Source organism: Eptatretus burgeri, chromosome 5, assembly GCF_056783735.1.
Source record: "Eptatretus burgeri isolate ZD-2024b chromosome 5, Ebu_testis_v1, whole genome shotgun sequence".
Lineage (NCBI taxonomy): Eukaryota > Metazoa > Chordata > Myxini > Myxiniformes > Myxinidae > Eptatretus > Eptatretus burgeri.
The window spans coordinates 24680851-24694295 of NC_140965.1; the positions used below are offsets into that span (position 1 = coordinate 24680851).

General features: G+C 44.2%; 1 protein-coding gene across 1 annotated transcript in view; it reads right to left on the bottom strand.

Moving 5' to 3' along the window:
• Positions 1-13445, bottom strand: part of SSRP1 (structure specific recognition protein 1) — a 105048-nt gene that overhangs the window by 48148 nt on the left and 43455 nt on the right. The window contains exon 7 of the mRNA XM_085881131.1: positions 8904-9032. Within this exon, the coding sequence (XP_085737257.1) occupies positions 8904-9032 (129 nt within the window). The remainder of the gene's footprint in view (positions 1-8903; positions 9033-13445) is intronic.

Genomic DNA, 13445 nt, shown 5'->3' on the forward strand with positions numbered 1-13445 from the left:
AGAGAGAGAGAGAGAGAGAGAGAGAGAGAGAGAGAGAGAGAGAGAGAGAGAGAGAGAGAGAGAGAGAGAGAGAGAGAGAGAGAGAGAGAGAGAGAGAGAGAGAGAGAGAGAGAGAGAGAGAGAGAGAGAGAGAGAGAGAGAGAGAGAGAGAGAGAGAGAGAGAGAGAGAGAGAGAGAGAGACACAGAGAGAGAGAGAGAGAGAGAGAGAGAGAGAGAGAGAGAGAGAGAGAGAGAGAGAGAGAGAGAGAGAGAGAGAGAGAGAGAGAGAGAGAGAGAGAGAGAGAGAGAGAGAGACGCAGAGAGAGAGAGAGAGAGAGAGAGACGCAGAGAGAGAGAGAGAGAGAGAGAGAGAGAGAGAGAGAGAGAGAGAGAGAGAGAGAGAGAGAGAGAGAGAGAGAGAGAGAGAGAGAGAGAGAGAGAGAGAGAGAGAGAGAGAGAGAGAGAGAGAGAGAGAGAGAGAGAGAGAGAGAGAGAGAGAGAGAGAGAGAGAGAGAGAGAGAGAGAGAGAGAGAGAGAGAGAGAGAGAGAGAGAGACAGAGAGAGAGAGAGAGACACAGAGAGAGAGACACAGAGAGAGAGACACAGAGAGAGAGACACAGAGAGAGAGAGAGAGAGAGAGAGAGAGAGAGAGAGAGAGAGAGAGAGAGAGAGAGAGACAGAGAGACAGAGAGACAGAGAGACAGAGAGAGAGAGAGAGAGAGAGACAGAGACAGAGAGAGAGAGAGAGAGAGAGAGAGAGAGAGAGAGAGAGAGAGAGAGAGAGAGAGAGAGAGAGAGAGAGAGAGAGAGAGAGACGCAGAGAGAGAGAGAGAGAGAGAGAGAGAGAGAGAGAGAGAGAGAGAGAGAGAGAGAGAGAGAGAGAGAGAGAGAGAGAGAGAGAGAGAGAGAGAGAGAGAGAGAGAGAGAGAGAGAGAGAGAGAGAGAGAGAGAGAGAGAGAGAGAGAGAGAGAGAGAGAGAGAGAGAGAGAGAGAGAGAGAGAGAGAGAGAGAGAGAGAGAGAGAGAGAGAGAGAGAGAGAGAGAGAGAGAGAGAGAGAGAGAGAGAGAGAGAGAGAGACGGAGACACAGAGAGAGAGAGAGAGAGAGACGCAGAGAGAGAGAGAGAGACGGAGAGGCAGACGCAGACGCAGACGCAGACGGAGACGCAGAGGCCATTCTTAAAGTATAGGTGCTCCAGCAGAGTCACAAAAACAATGAAAGTTCAAGAGTCAATGATATTGTTACAACTCACAAAAAATGTGAACTTCATCCTCAACATATTTACAGAAGACACCACCACTGCACCATAAGTCTTCAAATACCAGAAGACTACCCATGTTTACATGATATGCATGTTCTAGTTTTATAAGAGCAGACACCATGCCTTTGAAACAAAAAATTGCATTTTCATTTTTCTTATTTACCAATCTGGCTTTCCTCATCTTATAAATTGCAAGCTTAGCAATTCCAAGTAAAAAATTCAAAAACAAAAACACAGATTTGTTTCCTGTGTTGAGAGCAAGCCCATAAATAAAGATTGGAAAGGAAAAAACAATTTTATATTTACAAAAAATCCAACTCAGGTGCAGAAACAGAGGTGTCAACCTCTTGCACTAATTGAACGCATGATTCGGATTTCCGATACTCATACAGAAAGGGCATGAATTAGACACAGAGGGGTTAAATTTCTGTAGCCAGGGCCAAGGCTTGATGGACCAGTCTCCAATTTAAGTCTCCCGTGCGACCAACGGTCGGAAATTTGTACATCACCTTCCAATTGGGAGTAAGAAAAGCTCCTGCAGGTAAGGTCTCTTTCCAGTGGTTTCTTAACGGTGTCGTACAGCCCGGTAAACACACTTCTCGACAAATACAATATAATGTTTTTTTTCCCCATGACGTGGAACACACCAGACTCATCACTGTTTGAAGAGAACACATCATGGTGTTTTTGGGTAGTGATTGACAGTTAACAGGAAAATTTTGGCAAAAATCAACTTCTTCACTTACCCCAATACCACCCAATATTTAAATGTTGGAAAGTCTGGGTTATTATCCTCATGACCTCACCCACTACTCTCATTGAATGCAATCCAATTTTTTTGGAAATTGAGCCAGCAGGCAACCATTGTTTCAAGGAAGGTTCCAGAGGATCTCACACTTTATTTATTCCACTATTTGTGAAGTACTTTATGAAGGATCGGCTGGTAGATATTCCAGCAAATAATATGTTTTGGAATAGTGGCTCATGCACAAATTTCCTGGCATCATATGAGATCTCGAGCCACTGCACTCCAAGAGCTTGCCAAGCATTCAGAAGAGATTGATGAAACGCAGGGAGCTGAGCTCCAGCAACCTGCTTTAGGTCTATGTGGAAGAGTTCCCGGTCATAATCCAAACCACCCATTTGCCGAAGCAAGGTATTGGTGAGAGGACGCCAGGACACAACTTCACCAAAGAGTTGGCGTTTTATTGACACGAGTCGAAAAGCCATGATACGACTCAGGATGTACACCAAGTTTTGGCCACCAGACATTCATGGCCTGCACAATACATTTGGCTTGAGCCAGTGGTGGCCTCCCCAGAAAAAAATCAATCAGACTCTTCTGAATGATTGTGATCACAGCTTGAGGAGGCTGGAGTGCGATAACCTTGTGCCATACGGTTGGAAGTATTAGGTTATTAATAACCGTTACCCACGCATTAAGTGACAAGAACTGGAGCATTCCTTTCCACCTTGATAGTTTCTGCTTTATATTGGCGAGGAAACCATCCCAATTCCTTTGGATATAGCTCGTAGTTCCCAAATGGATTCCTAAGTATTTAAACCCATCTGTGTTCCATAACACTCCTCCTGGAAGAGTTGGGAGAGGTGCACACGAGGAGTGTGATGAAGGGAGTGCATTTGGGTGTCGCCAAAGAGCTACGCTCTTGTTCCAATTTACTCTTGCTGATGAGGCAAGTTCAAATTTGGCAAGACAATGGGATAGCTCACTGACATATTTTGGGGTTTTGACCACAACACACAGGTTATCTGCATAAGCAGAGATAAAAATGTTTGGACCGTTTGACAAGGATAACACAGACAGTGAGGTACGAAGGATAGCCAGTGGAGGTTCAACAGAAAGTGTGTACAACATGCCTGACAGTGGACAACCCTGACGGATACCACGCTGAAAAGGAAAGGGATGGCACAAACTATTGTTTACTTTTAGCAGGAATGATGCATTTCTGTACAAAAGTTTTATGCAGGATATTAATTTTTCCCCCAAAACCTGCTCTATTAAGGACCACAAATAAGAAAGAATGATCCACACTGTCAAAGGCTTTTTCCTGATCCAGGAGTAACAACCCAAACCCCTGAGGCACGGTTTGACCGATGGTAATTAAATCTCGAACTAAAAAAAAATACTGTCATAAATGGATCGATCAAATATGCAATACATTTGTTCTTTTCCAATCAGGAGAGAGATGACATTTTTAAGACGCATTGCAAGCACTTTTGATACGATCTTGTAATCAGTGTTTAGCAATGAAACAGGCCACCAGTTTGTAAGTTGCTGCAAATCCCCTTTCTTTGGGAGGAGACACAAAACAGCTCTCCTGCAGCTTAGGGGCAATTCACCCTGATCTAAGCTTTCAAGCAGGGTCTCCATTAGAGCAGGACCCAAAAAGTTCCAAAAAGCTTTGTAGAATTCAGCAGCAAGTCCATCAAGCCCGAGGGCTTTGCCGTCCTCAAGCAGTTTTAATGCCGCAGTGAGCTCCTCAAACGAAATGTCACATTCGAGTTGCTGTTGCTGTTCTTGAGAAAGGGATGGAAGAAGTTCAATTACCTCATTTATAGTTGTTTGTCCACAGTTCTCGGTGTAAACAGATTTGAGTAGAAAACCTGTATCGAACGCTTAATGTCACTCTGGCAAGTCAAAACACCATTAGGAGAGTGCAAGCTCTGAATCTGCCGAGAGGTCTTGACAGCCTTCTCAAGGTTGAAGAATTCCTTATTTGGAGTCTCCAGCTGAATTCTGCTCATCCGAAGATGAACCATTGCTCCAGACACACGCTCCTTGACTAGTTCAGCCAGTAAAGTCTTCTTTTTCCACCAACTGCTGATGGTGATCACTTCTACTGGATGCTCCAGCTTCTTGCTCATATTTCAGTACATCTTCTTTGAGAGCACTTGTCAACCCAGATGCATTACTGGTGGTATGTGAGCAATATTGTTGACAGAAAATCCGAACTTGGGATTTTGTACAGTCCCACCACTGCCGGGTATTAGGAAAGGAACACTTTTGTTGTTCTAACTTCTTCCATACCAGTCTGAAGGCATTTTCAAACTGTACATCATGTAATAACTTAACATTGAAAGTCCAGTATGCACTGTTACAACAATTAAAGGGTAACATATATTCCATTGCAATCATATGATGATCAGAAAAGCCAGATGGACTCATGCTTGTTCTCTCAACCAGATTCACCATTCCCTGGTTTACATAGAGTCTGTCCAGTCGGCCCATGGTTATCTGGTTCTTTGAACAGCACACCCATGTATATCGACGGGTGTTTGGGTTTTGCAGACGCCAAACATCCCGAAATTTAAATTTTTGTACAAGTTTTGCCAAAACCATTGCACTGGGTGGATGGGGCTCAGGAGTATTCCTGTCCAGTCGGGGGTTGAGTGTGCAGTTATAATCTCCCCCATACAAATTAGACTAGTCAAGTCAGTGTTTAGAAAACCTGCTAACTTTGGAAGGAATAGAATCCTTTCAGCACTGTCGCTCAGGCAATACACATCAATAATACAAATTTTTTGATTGCTGCTTATCAATTCTACAGCAATTAAGAATCCTTTACAGACCACCCTACAAGAAATCTTTGAGGGTTGGACTTTAGGGTGCACAATAATTGCCACACCTGCCTTAGCATCCTTAAAGGCACTGGAGAAAAAAAGGCAACCTTTAAAAACCCTGCACCACTCGTCCTCACAAGGTTGGTTGGTGTGTGTCTCTTGTAACAATAGAATATCAATTTTTTTTTTCTTAAACATCTGCAACACCTCGAGGCGACGCACACAGCTGCATCCTCCATTTATGTTGAGGGATGCTACCTTCATTTATTTATTTTTAGAACCTACTACTACTACTACTACTACTACTACTGCTCTTGGAGTTCTTTTCCGGCCTTAGTGGCACACTTCCTCAACCGCTAGAATTGAAGTTCTGAAATCATAACTTGCTGAGGTTCATGAATCATATTTTTTGCAGTTTTTAAAAAGGCATGGATATTCGGGAAAAAATCCCAAATTCTCACATGCCTTTTCCTGAAGGTTTCATTTAAAAATTTAATAATTTCGTATTCTGTTACCATGGTGTCTCCATCGTCCTATTGGGCACAACACCCCCTAATTGACAGGGTAGAAGAGGTCAACCTCATCATCTCTGTCATTCTCTTCCAACTCCAAACTTATTTCCAAATCACAGCTCTCCATAGAATTTGAACCATCGATCTTTCCATTCCAATTTAGCTGCCCACTATCACATGCAGCCTCTTTCTTACCATCCCTTGCATTTTGTTCCAGAAGGGTAGGACTGCAGATTTCCTCCGAGGGAATTTCCAGCTTATCTGCCTTGGCATCACAAACACAAACACACACTTTTGTGCACACCTCAGTGACAGATTCATTTTTATCACTGCAGACACCAAAATTCTCAAAAACCCCACTTGTAGCCTCCTGAGAGGCACGAGTATTGTCAATGTCTACATCACACTCGTACAACTCAGGCAATTCAGCGAGTGGTGCAAATGAATTAGTCAGTGTTATATTCGGTTCTGGTTCAATTCCCAGTTCCGAAGAGGGATTCTCTATGAGATGCATCCTGCAAGCTCGGTCCATCTGACACAACGAGTATCTTACTTTGTGTTTTCTCTATTTCATTGACGACAGGACACGAACGTTTTTGCCCTTTTTTTCGAGACAATCACGAACTCCTAGATGTTATCATCAGTACAGTCCTGTACAATGGAGGTCGAGGGACCAAGCACTTCTGGTACATTAGTGGGTAGAGAGGAGGGGCCTACTGTTTGCTGCTCACCAATATGTGGTGGGGAGGGTTCTACCATTTCACACACCCCAGTAGGTGGAGGGGAGGGGTCTGTTGCTTCTCGCCCACGAACAGGTGGTAAGGAGGATTCTCCCCTTTCACCCACCTCATGAAGTGGGGAGGGGGGGGGATCAACAATCTCCTGTCCTTGATTTTCTGATGATCTCATCAAAACGGGACAGGAGTTCTTCACATGACCGTATGCTCCACAATGATAACATGCCATGACATCATACATTCTATATACATGGCCGTTAATTCTTGCATGTAAAACGACGTTTAGCTTTTGCTCGTTTTCAGGCAATATCATGTACAGTACCCTTTTAAAAGTTATCATGTGTTTAAATTCTCCTCCTCCTGAGTGTATCGGCACCATTGTGATCTTTGATACGATCGTACTGAATTTACTCAATTGAGCACACAAATCATCATTCCAAATGAAAGGTGGAGCGTTAGATACGTTCACCTTAACCGCAGGTGTGTCCAGCAGCGAAACAAGGAGAAACAGGTCGGGTGTACGGCAACGCCTTGCTCCACCACAGAGGTTACCATGTGCACCTCGGAAATGAACACAACAACCTTCTTGTTCATTCAAGAGGCTGCACGGATGTTATGTAAACCAACAATATTTCCAATTGCCAGTAACACGTCCTCAATCTTTACCTCCCTCGGGGATCACACACGAGGCCATTTTTAGGAGAAAGTGACTCGTACATGCTATGGTTCAAACGAACGTTTGCCATAGCTCAAAGTAATTTTAACAAAAATAGCTTAAATCAACAAAAGAATCCTACCACAAGCGACACTGGCAAATGGAGGAAAATAATAATGATAATAATAAGGACGAGGTCCAAGAATTGTTAAAGGGAGCCAAAAGCGTTGGCTAAAACTAGCAAAACACGTCAGATGGAAACCAGGCCTCAAAACCGGGAGGGGTTCTGAAATAGACCCAAACACCACCTACCATGTGCGCTCTTTCTCTCTCTCACTCAATAGATAAGACAAAACAAGGAGAAAAGGGGTAAAGAAAAACGAAAACTAAAACAATTAGACGATAAGAAGAGAGAAAGGAGAAGCAACACAGGCTCCACACGTACCGCCAGGGACTGAGCAACAGCCCTTCAAGATTGCACGTGTGTGCCAAGCGAACAACAGCTGTGCAAAGTGGGAGGAGAGAGACAGAGAGACAGAGAGAGAGATAAGAAAGCCCAACTGGAGTTTGCCAAAACACACCTGAACAAACCAAAATCCTTCAGGGAGAATGTCCTGTGGACAAATGAGACTAAATTAGTTTTTTAGTAAAGCACATCATCTCTGTTTACAGAAAACAAAATGAAGCCTTCAAAGAAAAGAACACCTTCCCTCCAGTCAAACATGGAGGAGGTTCAGTGATGTTTTGGAGTTGCTGTGCTGCCTCTGGCACTGGGTGCCTTGAATGTGTACATGGCATCATGAAATAAGGAGATAACCGAGGCATTTTGGAGCACAATATTCAACCCAGTGTCAGAAAGCTGGGTCTCTGTCAAAGGTCATGGGTCTTGCAGCAGAACAATGACCCCAAACACACTTCAAAAAGCACCCAGGAATGGTTCAAGACAAAATTCTGGACTGTTCTGAAGTGGCCAGAAATGAGTCCAGATCTAAATCCCATTGAACACCTGTGGGGAGATCTGAAAACAGCAGCTGGGAGATGGCACACATCACATCTGGGAGAACTGGAGCAGTTTGTACAAGAGTGGGCCAAACTGCCACTAGAGGGGTGAAGGATGCTCATTCATGGCGAGAGGAAGCACTTGACTGCAGTTATTTTGTCCAAAGGCTGTGCTACCAAATATTAAGTTGAGGGTGTCAATAATTTTGTCAATGTCATTTATTTTTATTTTCTGATTTAAAAGGAGATATTAAGTTCTGAATCAAAAACCAAGGTTCTGCAATATTAACAGTGAAATAGAGAATTGTGTACACAAAATACTTTCATCAATTTCAACTTATTTTTAGAGAAAATAGTGAATTATTTGAAAAAAGTGCAAGGGTGCCAATATTTTTAGCCACGACTGTATAATAAACAGGACACATTTCAGATAAAATTCATCAGGAAAATTGCAGTTGACATATATCTATAAACTGCACCCAAAAAATGAACTCCAGTTCAGGACTGGAAATTTAATCAACTCAAAAGCAGCGTTTTGCCGATCTCTGCAGAGAGCCATTTTCGATGGTATTTAATTCAGCCTGACGGATGATTTATAACTTGTATGGAAACACAATATGATGAACGATGCGGCATGTTAAATATACATACAAACCTTACTGAGTGATACATGATATCTATCAGATTAACACAGCAAGAGCTCATTAGTAACTTTCAAGTCTTTCAAGTCTTTCATGAGCTGAAGGTAATTCTCAAGCAGTCTGTTGTACTTTTTTTCTTGCTATGGCAGTGTATATTGTTAAAAGTTGAGACAAAAGGCTTTGAAAGCAAACTAATGTATGACAACCAAACAATTTCAATTCTTCAATCAAAATAATGGTTATTCAGAACGAAAGAATCTACACGTTTAATGTTGCATAAAGATATCCTACAATGCACTGCATTTTTAAGATGCAATGTAACCCAGTAACGAAGGTCGGTCTTGCTACGGTGTGATAAATCTGGAGAGTTTTCACTTTAGTTCTCGTGGGATAATACGCAGACCAAATTTTAATCAGATGTTTCTAGGGAAAAGTGTGGCTTATACACAAGTGGTTACAGTATTTGTTTGTTTTCACCAGACTCAACCCAGCTGAGGTGGTTATCCGGTTCAACAATGTTTTGTACATGCCACTGACCCAGTGAAGCTCCCTGGGACTGTGATCTTGCGATTCACAAGTGCTTTCATGACCCTGCTCACAAGCTCGTAGATTGGTCCAGACATTTCCTGTGACAACCTTCCTTCAAAGCGCTCCTTTACCTCGTCCCTGGAAGTGAAAGTGAATTCAATATCTTTAACAACACACTGTGTGCATCCAACACACTAGATTAAATGCAAAGGGAATGAATGGGAGAAGGTAAAATAAAACATACATTAAAAAAAAAACAACGGCACTCTTCGACGTCATGACATTGACAGAAATGCCTCCGCCAACATTATTATACATACTTGTACCAAGTTCAAATTAAATCCCTGAACTCAGAGTAAAAACAATAATTCTGGCTGTCAGACCATGCGTCCGATCAAGTTAAAATTTAAAACATGATATTCCCCACGACTACTACATCGTAAATGTGAAGTTTCACGTCGACCGATAACGCGGTTCAAAAGAGGAATTTTTAAAAAGCTTTTCATTCAATATAATATGGCTGCCAGAACATGTGACCTATTGATTATTCATTAACACACTGGTATCTCCAAGACTTGGGGAACATGTGGGTAAAGTTTCCCCTCAATCTGTTAAGCTGTTCTGGAGAATATTTTTTAAGGTTTATTCTTCAAAAAAAAAAAAAAAAAAATCATACTTGCCAAACCATGTGACCTATGATGCCATAGGTGAAGAACATTTTGTTCCTCCTGGATAGGTGATCACACCTGTAAATTTTTGCCTCAATTTGTTTAGCCATTTCAGAGAAGATTTTTGAAGGCATATATATATATATATATATATATATATATATATATATATATATATATATATATATATATATATATATATATATATATATATATATTGTTGTAGAATTCCCGCCCGTCAGCGTGCGAACGACCGCGTCTAACCAATAGCGGCCGCTTCGCCCACCGAACGGAAAATCCAGTCTGGATCAACGCCGGAAACCAGCCACGGGTGGGTTTTTAATCTTACCACGGCCCAGTCCGTATTCTACCTGCGTGAAATAGGGTCAATCGCCAAATATCGATATACCTAAGTACCTGCGCGGGTAACCTACCGAGGGATCATACCTCGGCGAAGGCCTGCTTGGACACGAAGCGCTTAAGCGATCCGTTCCGTTCCGGGATAACCGAGCGGGTATTATCGCCAGACCTCGCCGGACCCGATTCTATTAATCGGTTATTTAAAAACCAACTAATATTCCGCAATACAAGATGGCATTTCAATGGGGGAATGGACGCAACGAACAGGTTTACATTTACACAAGGACATTTATTATAATAAAACACGTATGCAATTAAACAAGGCAAAACACGTATGCAATTATACAAGCAACAAAAGCACAACAAAAGAACTACAACCGTCTACTTATTATGTACAGTCACTTGCACTTAACAACAGTTCCTACTTATTAGACGGGCCCACAGACACACGTACGCACACACTCACGCCCAAGAAATGGTGGCAGAGGCCTTTAATAACCGGCTCCAGCTCGGAGGACAGGTGAGCTGAAACCCAGAACCTATCTCGAACCTCTCCACCTCGTGTGGTCTTCAAGTTGTTCGGACCCGGGCTCCAGCGAGAGCGAACTGGATCCAATCGCCGTGAGCAGTGATCCTTCCCGAGCTCCCGCGAATTCTCCCACACTTCTCAACACGTGCTGGTGAGACGTGGCGCCGATCCTTCCCGTCGATGCGGCGCTTCCCCGAGGAACCACCTCCACAAAGAGGTCGATGAGTCGCACCAAGCCGGGAACCAAAATGGAGAACAAAGAGCTCCACGAACCAAGAAGAAGAGGCCACCACTCGCAGCTCGAGCCGAGTGACCGGCTTTACTCCCCTCCAAACAGGGCAGCTTGAAGCAAAAAGCTCTCCTGAGCCAAGCAGAAGCCGAAGCTCACGGAACCGTCAAAGCAAAGAGCTTCCAAAAAGCCTCCTCCCGAGCCAGGCCTCAGCCGAAGCTCACGAGGCCAGCCGAAGCAAAAAGCTTCCGAAGGCCTCAACCCTAACCAAAGCCAAACAGGACCCAAAGGTCTGCTGAACGGCTACTCTCTGCCGAAGCAAAAAAACCTACTACTCCAACTCCCCCACAAACAAAAGAAAAGATCTCTTATCCTTCTCCCGCCCTTCCCCCACTCCCGGCGTGACTCATGCCCTCGTGCTCCATCCCCGCTCAGCCACGGGTGGGAGGGAGTTGTTGACATCATGAGTCACGGGACGGCAGGGTTCTTCCTCTTCGCAGAAGAGGGGGAGGGATGTCTCCATCGTTCGTTCCCTAACTATTAAATCGATCCGCAGCACATCTAATCGATTTCTGAACATTTAAACAATGAAAGGTGAGCTATCTAGGGAACAAGCACTTATCGACATAGCTGACTAAAGGAACCTGTATGTTGTGTGCAATCGAATTCCCAAATTCGTAACAATATATAAAATATATATGTATATATGTATATATGTATATATATATATATATATATATATATATATATATATATGTATATATGTATATATGTATATATATATATATATTGTTGTGGTTACCAGATTCGCAAACCACCATTCAGGTCCCTTAGGTGAGGTATCTCGGTAAGTACATGTGTAGTTAGGTCCAAACCCGTTGTCTAGTGGGAATACATGTCATTTATGCGAGCTGCGACTCTTCAGGATAGCCGTTTTTCTTTCACTATCTTTATTTTGGACCAACCGCCATGATCACAACCACAACATCAACCACCGACCACAACCACCGCTTCACCACAACCGCCACGACCTTCACGTCACACCTCGCAACCGTAGCATCGCCACCGTTCTTGCCCCGCTGTGGGTACCGGTGTTGGATTCGTGCAGAGCGCGCGTCGAACAGCGTGTACAAAATCACGGATTTTGTGCTTCAAAAACGGATCAAAAACGACACACGCCCACTTTTTGCCGTCCAATCGGTGAGCGAGGGCGATTTGGCCCCGCCTCCAGAACGATCGATATATGCAAATTTGTGGATCAAAAAGCCTTCACGCCCACTTTTTCTCGGGCCAATGGGGAGCGAGGTGAAAGGTCAAAGGGAGGGGGTCAAAGGCGAAGTTACGGGGGGATAAAAGGACGGTGTTCGTCAGTCAGAAGAAGGAGAACGAGAACGAAAAGGAGAACGAGAACGAGAAGGAGTCGGAACGGAGGGGACGAGTGTGGAAGTCTGGAGCCCGAAGCCTGCAGTGGCTGGAGAAGCTGAAGAGAGTCGGACGAGGGGTGCTCGCGTCGGTGCCAGGAGCTGCACGCCCGAGGGAGGCCGGCAGCGCGACCTGGCCGAGGTGGAGACGCACACCAGGGATAATAAAGATCCTCTATACCCCGAGCATCAGCAACCCCCTCCTGTTTCCCCCCGCGCTGAGATAGTGCGACCAAGGGGGCCCCGTTCCCACCCCCTACCAGACACCGTCCACGAGGCCCGCGGGTTGCGGGGCCATCGCCGCTCCGCGTCTCATCACCAGACGGGTAGGCGCGACCCGGTCTCGGCCTCAGGCCCGCCTCATTCTTGGGGATATTCTTTCCTTGGTTTTGGGTATGTGTTGTCGGCGCCGTCTGTGAAGTAGAATTGTATAAGTGTTGCCGTGTGCTCGGTAGTCGGTATTAGCTCTGCACTGTGTTTTCACTTTTATGTTTGCTTTTTGTGTAAATGGAATTGTGTTTTCTTTTTTTTGTGTGTGCATTTGGTGGAATTGTATTTGTGTGCTTCCCGTGTGCCGCGAATAAATGTGCTTTTATTGTTGAACTGTTCTCCCGCTTCGCTTCGTCTTTTCCCCCATTGAACCCTCATCTTGCTTCACGTAAAGGGTTGGTAGTGGGCTGAATACGCCCGATAATTAATCGAACCGTCGAGGTCGACGATAACACCGCTCGGTTATTCTGATAGTACGGAACGGGTCGCTTAAGTGGCCCGTGTCCGAAGTCGACCTGCGGCGAGGTGCGATCGCCCGGTCTACCCTCCGCGTGGGTACTTAGGTAGGTCGAATTTGGCGAGCAACCCTATCCCACGCGGGGGCTGATTGGCTCGATCGCGGTGAGACCAAAAGGTCCACCCGTGACTGGTTCCCGGCGTTAGTCCGAGAGGGTCACGACTGGATTGTCCGTCCGGTGGGCGACGTGCCGCGATTCGAGTTACGTGGCCGTTCGCACGCCGGCGGGCGCGAAATCCGCAACAATATATATATATATATATATATATATATATATATATATATATATATATATATATATATATATATATGTCCAAAATTATTCATACCCTTACCAAATTTGGAGTATTTTTCAATCGTGTTATTTGAGGAATGAGTTTCTTCTGGCTTAAGTTACATAAGAATGTGACAAACAGTTGAAAGAATCACTGCAAGAGACATTTCAAGAAATACATTGTTTTGGGGGTATTTTATTGATAGATTTACAAAAGAAGTCATGTCCAGAGTTATTCATACCCTTGCTTAAGCCGCTGTCACACCTTAACGATTTAGCCAGC